This window comes from Penaeus monodon, chromosome 5 (genome assembly GCF_015228065.2).
Source record: "Penaeus monodon isolate SGIC_2016 chromosome 5, NSTDA_Pmon_1, whole genome shotgun sequence".
NCBI classification, from domain to species: domain Eukaryota; kingdom Metazoa; phylum Arthropoda; class Malacostraca; order Decapoda; family Penaeidae; genus Penaeus; species Penaeus monodon.
This window is the reverse complement of record NC_051390.1, coordinates 4,242,830-4,262,829: the sequence shown is the minus strand read 5'-3', so window position 1 is coordinate 4,262,829 and position 20,000 is coordinate 4,242,830. Positions and strand designations below refer to the sequence as shown.

At 46.2% G+C, this 20,000-nt stretch overlaps 1 protein-coding gene across 1 annotated transcript in view; it reads left to right on the top strand.

The window, feature by feature from the left end:
• Positions 1–20,000, top strand: part of LOC119572904 (tyrosine-protein kinase RYK-like) — a 97,212-nt gene that overhangs the window by 70,118 nt on the left and 7,094 nt on the right. Inside the window, exons 3-7 of the mRNA XM_037919854.1 lie at positions 3,728–3,858; positions 6,355–6,517; positions 12,160–12,316; positions 19,049–19,198; positions 19,936–20,000. The exon at positions 19,936–20,000 is cut by the window's right edge and continues 7 nt beyond it. Of these exons, the coding sequence (XP_037775782.1) occupies positions 3,728–3,858; positions 6,355–6,517; positions 12,160–12,316; positions 19,049–19,198; positions 19,936–20,000 (666 nt within the window). The remainder of the gene's footprint in view (positions 1–3,727; positions 3,859–6,354; positions 6,518–12,159; positions 12,317–19,048; positions 19,199–19,935) is intronic.

The following is a 20,000-nucleotide window of genomic DNA, read 5'->3' as shown; positions in this document are numbered from 1 at the left end:
ATCATTATTATCATCGTTATTATTATCATTATTACCATCGTTATTATTATCATCTTTACTATTACGCCGAAAATAGCGAAAATTATAATACAAATATGAATAATTATGACATTAACGATAGTCGACCGAATAGCAGATGGAAAAGATGATAATAACAACATTATTAATTACATTGCTTAATTAACGCCAAGGTTGAGATTAAAGTTGTTATTAATAACAATTATGGCACTAAATATTTCACAGAAGTCTCACTGGCACACTCTCTTCCGGTTAATCTTGTTGTTTTGAACATAGGATCCGGAAGGGAAGGGTTGTTACCTCTTCCCCCTCCCCCTCTTCCCCCTTTCCCCTCTCCTCTCCACCCCTTTTCTCTCTCACCCTTCCCCTCTCACCCCTCTCCCCTCCCTTCCCCTCTCACCCCTCTCCCCTCCCTTCCCCTTTCCCTCCCCTTCCTCTCTCTTTCCCCTCCCCCTTCCTCTCTCTTTCCCCTTTCCCCTCTCACCCCTTCCTCTCTCTCACCCTCCTCCCCTCTCACCCTTTCCCCTTTCCCCTCACCTCTTCCCCTCTCACTCTCCCCCTTCCCCTCCCCGCCACACGCACAAACACACGTACTTAAGCCGGTTTCGTTTTTGTACATTCGTAATAAATTCTAACTGTATTTTTTATTATGTAATAGCCATAATATATATGGTGTCTCTCCCCCCCCTCTCCCCCCCTCCTTTCCCCTTTGTACTTCTCTGTTTTTATCTTTCTTTTTTTTTATCTTTTTTATCCTCCTTTGCGTCTTCTCCTCTCATTCTCCTTTTCTTTTTCCTTCCTTCCTTTGTTTTTTCCACTTTATCTCTTCCAGTTTCATCTGTTTATCTCTTTGTTTGTTTGTTTTTTTTTCTTTTTCCCATCCATCATCTTCTATTGATCCTTTTCTTCTTTTCGTCTTCCCCTTACCCTTTTCTGATTCTCCTTTTCCCCGTATTATTTTCCCTTCTCCTTTTCCTCTTCCTCTTCCCCTTAGTCTTCTTCATTTCCCCTTTCTCTCTTCCCCTCCCTCTTCTCTCCTTCCATTTTCTCTTACCCCTTTTCTCCTTCTCCTTTCCCCCCTTTTCACTTTTTTCCCTTTCTTTCCCCTTTCTTTTTATCTAATATCCATTTTCCTCTCACCTTTACCCCCCCCTCCCCCTTCCTCCCACTTGGCCCTCGGCATCATAAATAGATTACCACGGCAAGCTCTCCCCTCCCCTCCTCCCCCACCACAACTGCCCCCTACCCGCCCTGCAACTGCAATCCCCCCCCCTCTACCCTCCCCTGCAACTACCCCCCCCCTCCTTCTCCCCTGTTGCCTCGCCCACCTTCTCCGCCCTCCCCCCACAACCCCCCCCTCAACCCCCCCCCTTTCCACGTCTACCATAACATGCTGTCTGTTCCCCCACCCCCCTCCCCCTCCCCCTGCCTGAAACCACGTCCAGAACCGCATTCTTCCCCCCCTTCACCCACCTCCCCTACCCCCCCACTTCCACCACAACTGGTCGTCCCTAACACCCCCCCCCCACCTCCTACAACCACAACCATTCTCACCCTCCCCTGGCTACCACAACCGCCTGTCCCCTTCCCTCCCTCACTCCCTCCCGCCCTCCCTCCCTCACTCACTCCCTCCCTCCCTCACTCCTACACCCATCTACGCACCAACCAACCACCCCCCTCCTCCCTTCCCCTGGCAATCCCCAACCTAACAATAACCCCCTTCCCACTCCCCGACCCCCTCTCCCCCACTCCTACCCCCTGCCCTACCCCCCCCTTCCCCACCTTGGCTGAGCGGGGCTGTACTTACGCGTCCGTTGCGTTTTCCCCCCGCGCACTTTTTTTTCTCCTCCGTCGCCCCCCCCCCCGCCTACGCTGTCGTGTTTTTCCCCGTCGTATCAACCCCCCCCCCACCATCGTGTTGTGGGTTTTTTCCCCCATTGTTTTTTTTCCCTGTTGTGTTTTTTCCCCGTCGTATTTTCCCCCCGTCGTATTTTCCTCCCGTTGTTTTTTCCCCGTCGTATTTTCCCCATCGTCTTTCCCCCCCCCCGCCCCCCCCCCAACGCTGTATTTTTCCCCCCATCGTGTTTTTCCCCCCTGTCGTATCCCCCGCCTCATCGTTTTTTTTTCTCCTATCGTGTCGTATTTTTCCCCCACATCGTGTTTCCTCCCCGTCATATCCCCCCCACCCCACCCACGTCGTGTTTCCCCCCGCCCCCCCCGTCGTTTTCCCCCCTGCCGTGTTTTCCCCCGCCCCCCCCCCGTCGTGTTTTCCCCCCGCCCCCCCGTCCCCCCCCGAGTGTTTCCCCCCGCCCCCCCCGTCGTTTTCCCCCCTGGCCGTGTTTTCCCCCCGCCCCCCCCCCCCCCCCCCCGTCGTGTTTTCCCCCCGCCCCCCGTCCCCCCCTCGTGTTCCCCCCCCCCCCCCCCGTGTGTTTTCCCCCGCCTCCCCCTCTCTCTCCCCCCCCCCCCCAGGCCACCCAGTCCTTATTCCCCCGCGCACCGCTCCCATCCTCCCCCGCTCTTATCCCCCCTCCCTTCCATCGCATGCACTTTTCCACGAAAAAACCCCCCCCTTCCTCCATCCCCTTCTCTACCCTCATGGTCTTTTCGCATCTATCGCTGTTCCCGTCTCCGTTTCCTCCTCCCTTTCTCTGTCTCATTGCCTGTCCTCTCTGTTTCTCTTTTCTGCCTCTTCTTCTTTTCTCTCTCTCTCTCTCTCTCTCTCTCTCTCCTCCTCTCTCCTCTCCCCCTCTCTTATCCTCTCTCTCTCTCTCTCTCTCCTTCCCTGTCTCTCTCCCTTCCCCTCTCCTCCCTTCTCTCCTTCTCCGTCCTCCTCTCCTTATCTCCCCGTTTCATCCTCCTATTCCCATTCCTTCTCCCTCATCCTCCCCTCCATCCGTGTCTTCCATTCCCTAGTTCTTCCTATCTTCCATCCCTCTCCCCCTCCTCCCTATCCCTCCTTTCCCTCTCCCACCCTCCCTATCTCTTTATCCCTATCCCTCCCTCCTTATCCCTCCCTCCCCTCCCTGCCCTCCCCCTCCCTAGCCCCCCTCCCTCCCTCCCTCCCTCCCTGCTTACAAAGATCATGGCAGCGCAGCTTTAACGTTCAGTGTTTTACATCAGGTTTCGTGTTAGTTGTGTATCCTGTTATACTTCACCCCTGATGCCCTACAGTCCGCAGGATTCAATTTCACTTCATGTCAAAAAAAAATTATTCTATTTCCCCACACGCTCACGTTATGGCAGTACCCGGAACAAGTTGCTTGCTGACACTCACAGACACGCTCGCTTGCACGCACGGACATGTGTGTGTGGGTGTGTGTGGTGTTATGCTTGGGTACTCTTGGGCTTGCTATACATTCGTGCAAAATGTGTTTTCATGTGTTTATAGTATTGCAAACGCGCACGCGTATACCTGCGTGATCTTACACACACGCACGGATGCATACACGGACACACACACACACACACAACACACACTCATACACACTCGCACACACTCACACAAACACACACAAACACACACACACACACACACACACACACACACAACACACACACACACTCACACTCACACTCACACAACACACTCACACACAAACACTCACAAACACTCACACACAAACACACACACAAATATCCCCCAAACTATCATTTCCCCCTATATTTCCCCCCACTCAACGTCCTTTTCTCCCCTCTTCTCCCCCTGAAGGGTGTCGCTGCCGTGCACAGGGAGGGTGAGCGCTGAGGTGACCGTCAACCTGCACCTGAACATCACCACCCACAGCCGGAACCACAACCTCACCAACATCACCATCAAGAGGAAGAAGATATGCCTCAAAGGTGCGGCCACGTGATGCTGCGACTGGGCCTGGGATGGCCCCTCAGCCCGCGAGATTCTGGGCTGGGAGGCTGTTGGCGGCGGTTCTGAGTAGACTTTTTCTTTCGGGCTTTCGGGCTTTTTTTCCGTCTCTTCTCGCTCTCTCTTGCTTGGTCTCTCTATCTATTTATCTATATGTCTCGCTACGGAGCTCTCTGGCTCTCTGTCTCTGGTTTGATATTTCTCTCTCTCTCTTTCGCTCTCGCTCTCGTTCTCGTTCTCTTTCGCTCTCGTTCTCGTTCTCTTTCTCTCCTGCTCTCGTTCTCGCTCTCTCTCTCGCTCTCTCTCTCTCTCTCTCTCTCTCTCTCTCTCTCTCTCTTTCTCTTTCTCTATCTCTATCTCTCTCTCTCTCTCTCTCTCTCGCTCTCATTCTCTCTCTCTCGCTCTCTCTCTCTCTCTCTCTCTCTCTCTCTCTCTCTCTCTCTCTCTCTCTCTCTCTCTCTCTCTCTCTCTCTCTGTCATTTTACCATACTCTTACTGTGCTCTTTACATCAAATTTTGATGATGATTGTTGATAGCCTTTTACAAGTTTATGTTATAGATTGTCATAATAGTAATGATAATAAGGAAAATTATAATATTGTTTATATCATTGTAGTAACCATAATTATAACGTAATTTTAAAAAGTTGTTTATATCGCTATTATTATTGTGTTGTTTGTAATTATGATAGAATGTTGATAATACTGTTAATGATCACCATTAGTAGCAGTAAGAGCATTAGTGCTATTGTAGTTATTATCATTATTATTTATATTATTGTTATCCGTTTTATAATGAATAGTATTATTTATATTATCGCTGTTATCATCATCCTACTTCCGTGTCCCCTTCACGTCATCATCATCCCCTCCTTTTCCTCCTCCTCATCCTCCTCCTCCTCTCCCTTACTCTTTTCCTCCCCCTTGCTCTTCTGCTTCTCCTTCTCCTCCTCCACCACCACCTCCTCCTCCTCCTCCTCCTCTTCGTCTTCCTCCTCCTCCTCTACCTTGTTCTTTTCCTCCCCTTCTTCCCCTCCTTTGCCCTTTTCCTCCCCTTCATTCTTCATTAATCCTCACTCCCCCATTTACACTCCAAACACAACTTCCTTTCTCGTTCTTATCCTCTCTTTCGCCCTCTCACTTTCTCTCCTCCTTTCCTCTCTCACTTTCTCTCCTCCTTTCCTCTCTCACTTTCTTCCTCCTTTCCTCTCTCACTTTCTCTCCTCTTTCCTCTCTCACTTCTCTCCTCTTTCCCTCTCACTTTCTCTCCTCCTTTCCTCTCTCACTTTCTCTCCTTTCCTTCCTCTCACTTTCTCTCCTCCTTTTCCCCTCTCACTTTCTCTCCCTTCCTCTCCTTTTCTCCCTTCCTCTTTCCCTCCTCTTCCTCTCTCACTTTCTCTCCTCCTTTCCTCTCACTTCTCTCCTCTTCCTCTCACTTCTCTCCTTCCTCTTCCTTTTTCTCTTTCCTTCACTTTCTCTCTTCCTTTCCTCTCTCACTTTCTCTCTCCTTTCCTCTCTCACTTTCTCTCCTTCCTCTCTCTCACTTTCTCTCTCTTCCGCTCTCTCACTTTCTCTCTCCTTTCCTCTCTCACTTTCTCTCCTCCTTTCCTCTTCCACTTTCTCTCCTTTCTCTCCTCCTTTCCTCTCTCACTTCTCTCCTCCTTTCCTCTCTCACTTCTCTCCTCTTTCCTCTCTCACTTTCTCTCCTCCTTTCCTCTCTCACTTTCTCTCCTCTTTCCTCTCTCACTTTCTCTCCTCCTTTCCTCTCTCACTTTCTCTCCTCCTTCCTCTCTCCTTTCTCCTCCTTTCCTCTTCCTTCTCTCACTCCTTCCTCCTTTCTCCTCTCCTTCTCTCCTCCTTTCCCTCTCACTTTCTCTCCTCCTTTCCTCTCTTCTCTCTCCTTTCCTCTCTTCTCTCTCCTTTCCTCTCTTCTCTCTCTCTCCCTTCTCTCCTTCTCTATCCTCTCTCCTTTCTCTCCTCCTTCCCCTCTCACTTTCTCTCTCCTTTCCTTCTCTCACTTTCTCTCCTCCTTTCCTCTCTCACTTTCTCTCCTCCTTTCGCCCTCTCACTTTCTCTCCTCCTTTCCTCTCTCACTTTCTCTCCTCCTTTCCTCTCTCACTTTCTCTCCTCCTTTCCTCTCTCACTTTCTCTCCTTCCGCACCTGTCCTATCCCTTTTCACAAATTTTCTCTTTTTTCTCCATCACGCCCTTCGTTAACTCCCATCCTCCCTTTCTCTCCACCCTATTCCTCTCCCCCACCCGTTCCACGCCCCTCTCTGTCTTCCACCCACCCACGCCCCACACCCACACACCACACGCATCCACACACCCCACACACCCCACACCCCATACACCCACACACACCACTCACCCCACATCCCACCCACACTCACACATCCCATCCACACACACACCCCACCCCATCCACACACCCCACACACCCACCCACTAACCCCCACGCCCTCCCTCCGCCCCCAGAAGAGTTCGCCCCACGCAACGAGAGCATCTACCTGCGGCCGGAGTGGATGTCCACGTCCCTGGGAACGCTCTACGTGGCCATGGGGTGCGCGTGCACCTTCACCGTGCTGGTCATCACCGTGGCCTCCGTCCTCTACCTCAGAGTCAAGCGGGCGCGGGACCAGTGAGTACCTGGAGGGGGAGGGCGGGGGGGGGGGGTCACGAGGGGGTTGGGAGGGGAAGGGGTTAAGGGGTTAGGGGGGTCAGGGGTGTTAGGGGAGATTAGGGTCGTTTGTGAGGAGGATGCGGTTGTAGGGTTGTGGGTGTACATATATACATATATACACATGTATTTGTACATATATATATGTACATATGGCGCGCACACACACACACACACACACACACACACACACACACACACACACACACACACACACACACACACACACACACACACACACACACACACACACACACACACACACACACACACACACACACACACACACACACACACACACACACACACACACACACACACACACACACACACACACACACATACATACACACGCACACATACACACACACCACACATACATACACACGCACACATACACACACCCACGATACCACAGGCAATAGCCTCGCCTCCTTTTCCACGAAATGCAGAAGCTCTCAGACCTGAGCCTGAAGCGCGGACCATGAACTCGCACCGAGAGCCAAAGCGCAGCGCCCCCGAGGACCCCCTTCGGCCAGACCCGAAGCGACCCAAGATGCATCACCCGGACATCACCAGGCCGACCAAAAGGCAGGTCAAATACTTGAAGAAGGATTGCCGGGAGGCCGCCCTGCCCTTGTGGCCAGTTCGGGCTGCCAGGGCCGCACTTGGCCACAGTCCTGTGCATTTAGGCGCAGGCACCTCCGGAATAGCATTCCTGAACCCCGCGAAGAATCTCGTCGTGAAATTCTGCGTCGACATCGACGCCTTTAACTCTGCCGTCGGCGAGGCCAAGGTCATGCAGACTCTCCGGGCCGTGCCTGGCGTCCAGCGGCTCGTTGGCATTTGCCCGAAGCGATTCGTGATGGTCACCTAATGCGCCGGCATTGACCTGGATAAGTACCTGCAGCGGGCCGAGGTGCTCCCCACGCAGAGAATTTCTATTGCTCTGCAAGTCGCCAGGATTTTCCGCGCGATCCACTCGCACGACCTCGTCCACAACGACATCAAGGGCGACAACCTCTGCGTGCGCATGACCCCCGGCGGCCCCGAGGTCACTGTGATAGACTTCGGCATGACCTTCAAGAGCGGGAGCCTCCTCAGCTGGGGCGAGGACACGAGCATGCACTACGCCCCCGAGATGCGCGGCAGATCGTGTGGTGAGTCCACCAGCTGCACCGACGTCTACAGCATCGGGTTCTTCCTCGCCACGCTGTTCCCTGCCCTGAGTGCGAAGGGGGCGCTGGCGCAGTGGCTCGCCAGGAGCCAGAGCGCGGAGCCTGCCGACCGTCTTGGGCTGGACTCGCTCGTGGACGCCCTGCAGGAGGAGGGACAGCGCCTTCAGGGATAGTGAGGGAGTGCAGGAGGCGCCCCTGGAAGATCGGGGATATTAGCCATTATATGAAAAAAACACCTCACTCCTATTTTCTCAATCGCAGCACACGGAGTTGACATTGGCTGCCATAATTCGAACAGGATGGCTTCCTTTTCTGGCATCTTCAGCTGTCTCCCAACTCATGCCATATATGCCAATCTCTGTCTGCCAGTTTCTTTTTTCCTCAGATTTTGCTGAATGACAATAAAAATTTAAAAAAAAAATAAAATAGAACAAATAGAAACATTGCCTCTGTACTGTATTTTTTTTACAGATAAATAAATACATATATTAAGCATCGTAGCACTAGTGCTATGGGCATCTCAGAATTGGAATTATAACTGATAGCTGGGTACTCGCACACACACAAAAAAAAATACCAAGCCAGCCCAAGTCCGTGCTGGTCCCAAGCCCAGATTACCTTAAAAAAAAAAAAAAAAAAAAAAAAAAAAAAAAAAAAAAAAAAAAAAAAACAACAACAACAACGGGCGGAGGGCAATGGCAAACCACCGCTCTAGATTGCCAAGAAAAATCATGGAAGCCCATGATCGCCAAGGCCGCGGTGGCCGAATGGTTAGAGCATCGAACTCAAGACTGTCACGACGGCAATCTGAGTTCGAGGGTTCGAGTCACCGGCCGGCGCGTTGTTCCCTTGGGCAAGGAACTTCACCTCGATTGCCTACCTAGCCACTGGGTGGCCAAACCAGCCCAAAGTCAGTGCTGGTCCCGGATAAAATAGAGAGAATGATTACCTAAAAGGTACCTCCGGCACTCTCCGTGGAAAGGAACTGGGGACCCTACCACGTACTCACTCCAAGAGCATCACAACGTGAAAACTGCAATTGAGTGTAGTGCTGTGACCACGGCGGCTCAGACATGAACCTACCGTTAAAAGAAGAAGATACATATATATATATATATACATATATATATATATATATATATATATATATATATATATATATATATATATATATATATATATATGGGGCCGCGGTGGCCGAATGGTTAGAGCGTCGGACTCAAGACTGTCACGACGGCAATCTGAGTTCGAGGGTTCGAGTCACCGACTGCCGCGTTGTTTCCCTTAGGCAAGGAACTTCACCTCGATTGCCTGCCTAGCCACTGGGGGACCAAGTCAGCCCAAGTCAGTGCCGGGTAAATAGAGATGGTGACTCAAAAAAAAAAAAAAAAAAAAAAAAAAAAAAAAAAACAACAACACCGGGCGGAAGGCAATGGCAAACCACCGCTCTAAATTGCCAAGAAAATCATGGAAGCCCATGATCGTCAAGGCCGCGGTGGCCGAATGGTTAGAGCGTCGGACTCAAGACTGTCACGACGGCAATCTGAGTTCGAGGATTCGAGTCACCGACTGCCGCGTTGTTTCCCTTAGGCAAGGAACTTCACCTCGATTGCCTGCCTAGCCACTGGGTGGCCAAGCCAGCTCAAGTCAGTGCTGGTCCCAAGCCCGGATAAAATAAGAGAGAATGATTACCTAAAAAGGTAACACCGGCACTCTCCGTGGAAAGGAACTGGGGACCCTACCACGTACTCACTCCAAGAGCATCACAACGTGAAAACTGCAATTGAGTATCATGCTGTGACCACGGCGGCTCAGACATGAACCTACCGTTAAATGATGATGATATATATATATATATATATATATATATATATATATATATATATATATATATATATATATATATATATTATACATATACATGCCTGTAGCAGCCCACACAGGGCAGCACAAGACATGGTCCATCACAGTCCACACGAGCCATTACAGGACATGGCCCATCGCAGCCCACACAAGGCAGCACAGGACATGGCCCACTGCAGCCCACACAGGGCTGCAGTGGCCCGTCACAACCCACACAGGGCAGCAGAGGGCATAGCCCGTCGCAGCCCACACAGGGCAGCAGAAGGCATGACCCATCGCAGCTCATACAGGGCAGAAGAGGGCATGACCCACAACACCCACACACCTCCAATTGACGAGTTTTTTCGCGCGGAGGGCGAGGCGACCGCAGCAGGGAGGCATGATAGGTTTCAAATCAACTTCTGAAACTTCAGGAGTTTGCCTGGGATATCATAACTGAGGGATCGCAAAATTAACCCCATTCATCGGGGTTGAATTGAGACCGGCACGGAACATGCCACTGGACTGTGGGCTCCCATGACGGTAGACAATCGAGGTGAAGTTCCTTGTCTGGGGGAACGACGCGCCGGCCGGTGGCTCGAGCCCTCGCATTCGGGTTGCCGTCGTGGCAGTCTTGAGTCCGACACTCTAGCCATTCGGCCGCCGCGGCCCCATATGTGTATATATATATATATATATATATATATATATATATATATATATATATATATATATATATATATATATATATATATATATATATATATGTGTATATGGGGCCGCGGTGGCCGAGTGGTTGGAGCGTCGGACTCGACACTGTCGCGACGGCAGTCTGAGTTCGAGGGTTCGAGTCGCCGACCGCCGCGTTGTTTCCCTTAGGCAGGGAGCTTCACCTCGATTGCCTGCCTAGCCACTGGGGGACCAAGTCAGCCCAAGTCAGTGCCGGGTAAATAGAGATGGTGACTCGGAAAAAAAAAAAAAAAAAAAACCCGGGCGGAAGGCAATGGCAAACCACCGCTCTAAATTGCCAAGAAAAATCATGGAAACCCATGATCGTCAAGGCCGCGGTGGTAGAATGGTTAGAGCGTCGGACTCGAGACTGTCACGACGGCAGTCTGAGTTCGAGGGTTCGAGTCACCAACCGCCGCGTTGTTTCCCTTGGGCAAGGAACTTCACCTCGATTGCCTGCCTAGCCACTGGGTGGCCAAGCCAGCCCAAGTCAAGTGCTGGTCCCAAGCCCGGATGAAATAAGAGAGAATGATTACCTAAAAAGGTAACACCGGCACTCTCCGTGGAAAGGAACTGGGGACCCTACCACGTACTCACTCCAAGAGCATCACAACGTGAAAACTGCAATTGAGTATCATGCTGTGACCACGGCGGCTCAGACATGAACCTACTGTTAAATGAATGATACATATACATATATATATATACATATATATACATATATATACATATACATATATATATACATATATATACATATACATATATATATACATATATATAAGGCCGCGGTGGCCGAATGGTTAGAGTATCGGACTCAAGACTGTCACGACGGCAATCTGAGTTCGAGGGTTCGAGTCACCGGCCGGCGCGTTGTTCCCTTGGGCAAGGAACTTCACCTCGATTGCCTACCTAGCCACTGTGCGGGCAGGCCGGCCCAGGTCAGTAGCGAATGATTGCCTAAAGGGTACCACCGGCATGATTGCCTAAAGGGTAACACCGGCACTCTCCGTGGAAAGGAACTGGGGACCCTACCACGTACTCACTCCAAGAGCATCACAACATGAAAAAACTAAGTATCATGCTGTGACCACGGCGGCTCAGACATGAACCTACCGTTAAAAGAAGAAGATATAATATATATACATATATATATATATATATATATATATATATATATATATATATATAATATATATATATATATACACATATACATATACATATACATATACATATACATATACATATACATATACATATATATATATATATATATATATATATATATATATATATATATAAATAATGTATATATATTCATTCCGTATACACACATATGTATATGAATGTCTAATGCGTTTCTGTCCAGCCATAAGCCTTTGGCTCGAGAGGTTCCTCGGGGAGCGGCCTTTAATCCTAGTTCCCCCGAGGGAGTCTGCTCAGCTCAAGAAGCCGCACGCAACACACACGTTTACAGTCTGACTCCCTCGTAAATAGTAAACGTGGATGGCCGAAGGTGAACGGGGCGGGAATAACAATTTCGGTTCCATTTTATGTAATTGCTTGCTGGTTTCTTAATGTTTGGGGCAGAAGGGATTTGGTCTTGGGAGGAAGGGATAGTTTATTGTTATTGTTGGGGGATGATACTAACGATTTTTTTTGCTGATTTTGTTTTTTTGTTTTTTGTAGTGGGAATGTTGTAAACTAAGTGAATATAGATGTTTTGAAGTTTCATGACGTATTGCAATTATTTAGTCAGTATGTAAATGTAGGAAGGACAGAGGCAGAGCGCATGAAAATGTATAAATAGATTTATATTTTGTTTTTCTTTATCACATCCATCCCTGGCAGGTCCCTGACGTGTCGATACTACAGCGGCCCCGGTTATGTAGGCGACACCAGTACCTCTCAGGGCGGCGGAGGGGGGAGAGGCGCCGGTTCTTCCCTCAGAAGTAATTCCTATGCCACTATCGCTTCCTTCAAGAAAGTTCACATCCTCTCCCACGAGGTAAGGAATAGCTTGATATCATATTTGTGTCACTTTTGGATTTTATTCTCTTTTTTTTAAGACTTTCATGTACGTATACTTTTGAAGTGTGAGTTACGTGTCTACAAAAAAAAACTGTGATACGTTACGCTCACTGACTAATCGAAATTGCATAACGTAATATCAAGAGAAAACACATCATTTGCTGACTGTGTATCTTATTAATGAAACTTGATTAACCCTTATTGATGTATCCACACGCCGCTGACTTTCAGAAAAAGAGGAAATCAAAGGTAATTAATCTCTTTCAAAAAGCTATCCACAGTTGGCTTCTCCGGCACCTTTCCACGGTAGTCAACACCTGGCCGCGCTTCCTCACCTTCCTTTAACATACTTTTGTAGATAGATTTCTCAGCGCTTCTGTATATTTCACATACGTGTGTATGCATATACGTGTATGTATATGTATATGTGTGCATGTATGTGTATATGTATATATGTGTATATATATATATGTGTGTGTATATATATATATATATATATATTGTATATATATATATATATATATATATATATATATATATATATATATATATATATATATATATATATATATATATATATATATATTATATAATATATATGAATGCACATCCATATGTATGTATGTATGTATATGTGTGTATGTATATATGTACGTATGTATAGTCGACTGATCTCCAATTTCTTCTAGTATAAAAAAAAACTTGTAGATGCTGCCTCCTCCACCTTTTGTCTTCAAATTATTCACCTTCAATTTTATGGATGAATCTTTCCTTGAATATATATTTTCCTTAACTTAATATCGGTTAAAAAAAATATAGCTATACGTATGAATATGAATCATTCACAGAAAATGTATATATCCACCATATGAAACCTCAAAAAGACCCGTTAAAAGAAATGTATGAAAAAAAGGTAATTATCTTCGATTTTATTCCTTATCTTCATCCCCCTTTTTCACCATCGTTTTTTTCCTGTTTCCTCGCGCGGTCAAACATTCCGATATCTCGCCAGTTTCCTTCTTCCAAACACCCTTTTGCAGGTTCATGACGGTTCATGACTTGGTAGGTCTTCGTGATATCCCCTCCCCCCCCTCCCCCCCCCCTCATTCCTTTCCCCGTCCATCCACTTTGCATTCGCTAAGGCAGTTGAAGGCCTTTTCCGTTTTTTTCGTTTTTTTTTCGTTTTTTTTTTCTCGTATTCATACTTTTTTCTCTTTATTTATTTCTCTTCATATTTTTTTTTTTCTTTATTTTTCTATCTGTCTATCTATCTATCTCTCTCTCCATCCCCCTTCTCTCTCTCTATCTCTATCTATCTATCTATCTATCTCTATGCCTCACTCTCTTTCTCTTTTCTTTTCTTTTCTTTTCTTTTTTCTTCTCTTCTCTTCTCTTCTCTTCTCTTCTCTTCTCTTTTTCTTTCCTTTCCTTTCCTTTCCTTCCCTTTCCTTTCCTTCCCTTTCCTTTCCTTTTCTTCCCTTCCCTTCCCTTCCCTTCTCTTCTCTTCTCTTTTCTTTCTTTCTTTTCTTTTCTTTTTCTTTTTCTTTTCTTTTCTTTTCTTTTCTTTTCTTTTCTTTTCTTTTCTTTTCTTTTCTTTTCTTCTCTTCTCTTCTCTCATTTTCTTTCATACACAATTTTTGTCATCCTGATAATTTCCATTTGCCTTTGCACTAGCGTACATTTTACTTTTATATTTAATATATCTAATCAATTTCTAGTTCTGCAAATGATTTGCTGTGCAGTTCATCGTCATTGCCCTACGTGTGATATAAAAGAGTTTGAGCTTCATTATAAAATATATGCAATGTGAATTAGTGCATCGTGACAGGTAATTTTAATACGAAAACAGGATAGATATTGCCCTGTCTGCATATTGAGTCTTTCCTCTTTTCCTTTTCACCCTTATGTTGGGTAAGTTGCAACGTGTGAACAAATTGCACACTCGATGACGGAGGACAGAGAAAAGGGAGGATCAGCTGCAGCGAATGGCGTAATTCTGCGGACAAACAGCGGCCTCTTGAGTGAAATCCAGAGGAGCAGCGAAGGGAGATAGGCGCGAGAGAAAGAGAGAGAGAGAGAGAGAGAGACGAGATGGATAACGTGAGAATTCCATTTGTCTTAATAACGATCTGGAGATTTTTAGAGGAAGTGCGAGTCAGACGCGTCGCATGAAACTAAATGATCACACGCCGTCGACTTCATACATTTCTCGGAAGGTAAAAACGGCAGGAATCTTTATCCCGGCGCGTTTAGCTAAATTGCCGCTCAGTCCGGGGAAGAGAGGGACGACCCGGCGCAGGCAGGCAGGGAGAGGAGGAGGGACCGCTCGCCGCTGACTCGAAGAAATAAACTGCCATTTAGATGCAATTAGATTCCTGGCGGGACCGAATAACCTTTCCTTTCTTGCTGGATAACAAAGGCACGCGATGGAGAGGCTGAATGGCCGCCGAGAGAAAGGACCTTTGGCAATCGTTATGATATATTCTCGAACGTCCGCCTCCAGCTCGAAAAGAGTGTGTAATCAGCAAAGTATGGGCGGAGGCGCAAACCTCAGACGCTGAAAGGGACCCGAGGACGTCAGCAGTCAGCGGGACGTCGGGATCCCTTTCCTGCTGAGAGCGCGGTGGTCCGGGACTTCGTAAATCTCGTCAGGGAAAGAGAGAAATACGACAAAAGATCTCTGGCCCGGCCATTGTTCGTCCACATAAATAATTCCGGACAATATGCAGCCTTCCTCGGCTCCCGGTCTATAATACATGCCGCCTTGCTGGATATTGCGCTAGACCGAAGTGACTCAAAAGCCCAATACTTATGTTTACAGCAACCGGAAACTTCCTCCGGTCAGAGGACATTGCTCACAGCGTCCGCAACTTTGGCTAAAAGAAGCTGGAATGTTTGAAGAGAAATACATTGTTTGCTTGGAATATATGAACGTCGAGGCAACGACATGTTTGAAATGAGAATCTTATTTCACTGCCATTTTGTGTGCTTGTGTGTTTTTCTTCGCGTCGATATTCCAGAAAAGGATAAAGGTATGATAGAGATAAAGATATGAATCCAACACAAAACTAGAACCGCAATGACATTTTATTATTATTATTAATAACTGAATGAGAATTTGAAACTTCTTCTATCTTTCTGTTCTCACGGGGAAGAGCCTCGACCACCGAAGTTGTGATAACAGAGCGATAAGGATTTTCAGAACGTGAGCTAAGAAGCAGGAAAACTCGCGAGCGAGACAGGAAAATCTCGTCTCTTTTCCCTTAATTCGGGATTACCACAAAGGAAAGAATGTAATAATAAGGCAATGATGATAACCTCTCACAAAAAAATGACTAAGGCGCTAAAAAGATGAGACGGATAAAAAATTAATTGCATGTTGGACGGAGGGAAAGGAGGAAACGTAGATGAAAATTGACAAAGGCGGTAAACGAAAGAGACAGACCAAAAAAAAAAGTAGGATAGAGGGAGGGAGGAAAGAGAGAGAGGTGGGGGGAGAGAGAGGGAGGATAAGAGAGAGAGAGAGAGGGGAGAGAAAGAGACAGAGAGAGAAAGAGAGAGGGGGAGATTTAAAAAAAATAGGAAACAAATATGCAAATTAGCTCAACTTAGGAGGGGAGTTGATCCAAGACGAGGCTGGAGATGAAGAAGACCGAGAATACCTTGCGGAGAAAGGGACAGAGCGAGGACGATGGAATAACAAAGAAAATCAGAAATGACAAAGACGACATAGAAAGGGAGAGCGATGCAAACAGCGGCAGCGGAGCGTAAGACCTGAGTAAGTAAGTCAGGTGTGATGGCGGCCATTTTGGAAGGTGCGAGGTTAGCGAAGGACAATAAAGCGTTAATGAAGCGTGAGGATTGGGAAGGAAAGAGAAGCGGGGAGGAGGAGAAGAAACGAGCGTGAGGATTGGAAAGGAAGGAAGAAGCGGGGAGGAGGAGGAGAAGAAACGAGGGAAGAGGAGTTATAAGAGCACCTTGTCCCTCGGCGGGTCTTCATCGCGGTTTCATGCGAATGGGGAAGGAGAAAGACAGAGCGAAGAAATGCGATCACGAACTGAAGGCAAAGCGACGGAGTTGAAAGGAAAATGAGATATATATTAGCAATAAACCTCGCGGAATCATAGGTTCAGCCGCGCACATCAAGGAAATTAGTGATGGCGATGTATGTATTCAGCGATGCGGTTGCCATGGAAACGAAAAATCTCATTAGATTTATCTGATGTGCTTGGCTACCGATGTGTGTTTATAAGATTGGACAATTTAGCCGGCGGAAAGAGAGCGAGAGTTGAAAGATAGAATGAAAATTAAAAAGAAAAAAATTAGAGATGAGTGAAATCAGTTACGTTGACGACTGACAATGAGACAGACGCGCTTCATATAGATTTTCTTTGTTTGTTTTTTCTTTTTTCGTTTTTTTCTTTCATTCTTTTTCTTCTTCTTTTTTCGTTTTTTTTTTCTCTTTTTTTCTTTGTTCTTTGTTTTTTCTTGTTTTTTTTCTTTCCTCTTCTTCTTTTTGTATTATTTTTTCCTTTTTTTCTCTCTTTTCTTTTCTTTTTTCTCTTCTTTATCTTTTTCTCTTTTTTTTCTCTTTCTTTTTCTCTTTCTTTTCTTTTTTCTCTCCTATCTTTTTCTTGTTCTTGTTCTTGTGTTTTTTATTTCTTTTCTTTTTCTTTTTCTTTTTCTGTTATTATTATTATCATTATTATTATTATTATTATCATTATTATTATTATTATTATCATTATTATTATCATGAATATTATTGTTATTATTATTATTACTACTACGACTACTACTACTATTATTACTATTGTTATTATTATTATTATTAGCATTATCATCATCATCATTATTAAAGATGCGTTTTTTAGGGGGGTGGTTTTCACGCGGCCATCCCTCGTTTATCGCATTCGGCCGGAAGGAAACAATTATTAATGCGTTTTGGACCGAAAAGTTTGATCTGATGGCGGAACTTTGTCTTAAAATGCACAGGTTGTTCGTCATTGGATTTTCTCTCTCGCTCTCTTTCGGTCTCTTGCTCTCTCGCTCTCGCTCTTGCTCTTTATCTATTTATCTATCTATCTATGTATATGTCTAATTATTTATCCGTCTCTCTCGCTCTCTCTCTCTATTTTTTTTTTTCTTTCTTTCTTTCTCTCTTTCTGTCGATCTTTCTCTTTCCCTTTCATTCTCTCCCTCATTTTTTCTCTTTCCCTCTTTCCCCACATTCCTTCCTTCTTCCTCCTTTTTCCTCTCTATCCTTCCCTCCCTCCCTCGCTTTTCAACACCCTTTTATATAATAAGAAAAACAAAACTAAAAAAAGAAAGAAAATAAAACGCACAGAAAAAAATATATATATATTTCGTTTAAGAAAAAAGGGCGAAAGAACGAGCCTAGTTTAATCAAGTTTCACTCAAATATATTCCTCGAGCGTGCAGCGGTTGTGCAAGGGTGAGAAATTGGCCCCATTAGAGTTACATCGATACGAAACACGATTTGACGTCGACATTTCATCGGCCTGTTTACCTTTCACCAAGCAGACTCCACCACGCGGCTGCTCCGTGTGCTGGGAGAGGAGAGAGAGAGAGAAAAGAGAAAGAGGGGGAGAGAGAGAAAAGGAGACTAGGAGAGAGAGAGAGAGATACTAGGAGAGAGAGAGAGAGAGAAAGAGAAAGAGGGGGAGAGAGAGAAAGAGGGAGAGAGAGAGACACACACACACAGGGAGAGAGAGACACGCACACACAGGGAGAGAGACACGCACACACAGGGAGAGAGAACACACACACAAGGGAGAGAGAGAGAGGGGGGGAAGAAGCGGAGGAGGAGGAAGTGAGATAGAGAGATGGAAGGGGGGAGGGAGGAGTATAAAGGGAAGAGAAGGAGATGGATAGAAGGGAGAGAGAAGGATGAAAGGAACAGAGATGGTGAAGATGAGAGAAGGAGAGAACGGATGAAGAAGAGATAGAGATAGATAGCTAGAGAATGAGAAAAGAAGAAAGGAGAAGATAATAACGACAGGAATGGAGAGAGGAGGGAAAAGCACAAGGAACATGGGGAGAAAGAGAGAGGCTATGAGGACGAAGAGAGAAGACAAGAGACCGGGAAACAGAGAGTCAGCGTTACGAAGACGAAGGTAATAAGAGAAGGGGAGAAGAGAGAGAGGAGAAGGGAGAGAGAGAGGAGGAGAAGAGAGAGAGAGAGAAGGAGAAGAGAGAGAGAAGAAGAAGAAGAGACAGAGAAGAAGAAGAGACAGCGAAGGAGAAGACCGAGAAATATAACTGTAAGGAGGAAAATAGAATTTACAGGAGCCGAATTGTTACATCAAACGACTTTTGAGCTCTCACTGCGTGCACCGATCCAAATCATAATCTGATACCTCAATTACCAAACATAATATATTATCAATTGATGCCCGTTACTGAACCGTCACTATACATATGCATAATAAGCTCTAACTGATTAATTTCTATATGCACTTTTTGGTAATTTTCCCAACCAGTTAACCCGCACACAAATTTCTATAAATAAATTTCGCACACGACTTGCCAGAATAACATCACATAGAAAATCCGTCCCTTGCGTAGAATAACACCCCCCCCTTCTTCTTTTTTTTTAAACCCTCAAATATTAGCCTAACCTCTGAAAGCAACCACTTAGTCGATCCCTTGTATAACGAAAAACTAACACGTCTTCTTTCCCTTGCAGGTGTGTACAGAGAGTGGCATGGGGGAGTCGCTTCACTATGCCTCCTCCCCACTCTCTCAGGTTTACTCCCAACCCTACTCCCCCGCCCACTCCCTCCCTGCCTCCAGGCATTCCCACGCCTCTTGCTGCGCCTCATCACTCCACTCCCAGGTGAGATGTGATGAAGTGGGATGGAACAGGTTTGATGGTGATGAGGGTGTGTTACGTGGGAGGTGTTTTTTTTTCTTTTCTTTTCTTTTTTTTCTTTCTTTTTCTCGCGGGCTTTATATATATATTTTTTTTTTTTTTTTTTTTTTTTTTTGGTGTATGCTTTTCTTTCCCTTTTTTTTTTCTTTATTTTATTTCTTTTCTTTTTTTAGAGGGGGGTGTATGTTCACATTCAAGACGATACATTCATCGGGGGAGTTTACATTCCTGGGCAGGAGATCGAGTAACTGTGACGAGTCGGTCGATGAGGCCTTGTATCTCTGGCAGTGTATGACTAGGAACACACAAAAATATGTATTAGTGATTTTCTCGTGGTTGGTTGGTTGATTCTGTTTATATGTATCTAGGGAGGCGTGTTCTAGGTTTTATCTACAAAGAGAGAGGACCACACACACACACTTAGCATATCGACGATGATTATGTAAAACAGTGCATGGGGAAAACAGGCTATCCCGTAGATAAGATGTCTGAGAAGAAAACGCAAAACACAAAGTTTACTGGAAGGTCAGATTTCGAAAACATGTCTCTCACCTTCCAATAAACTTCTTTTATCTAATGTTAAGTCACCTATATCCCGTTCAGCAGCGTAGACTTTCACACCCCCAGGTCTTCTCCTTCACTTCATACTTACCACATCTTTGCAAAACACAGCATCTCTAACATCCTTTCTCGTCCCCCAGGCTTCTTGGCGCGACCCCCGGCACACGGACCCCAGCGAGAGGGTGAGGCAGTTGGCGATCGACCG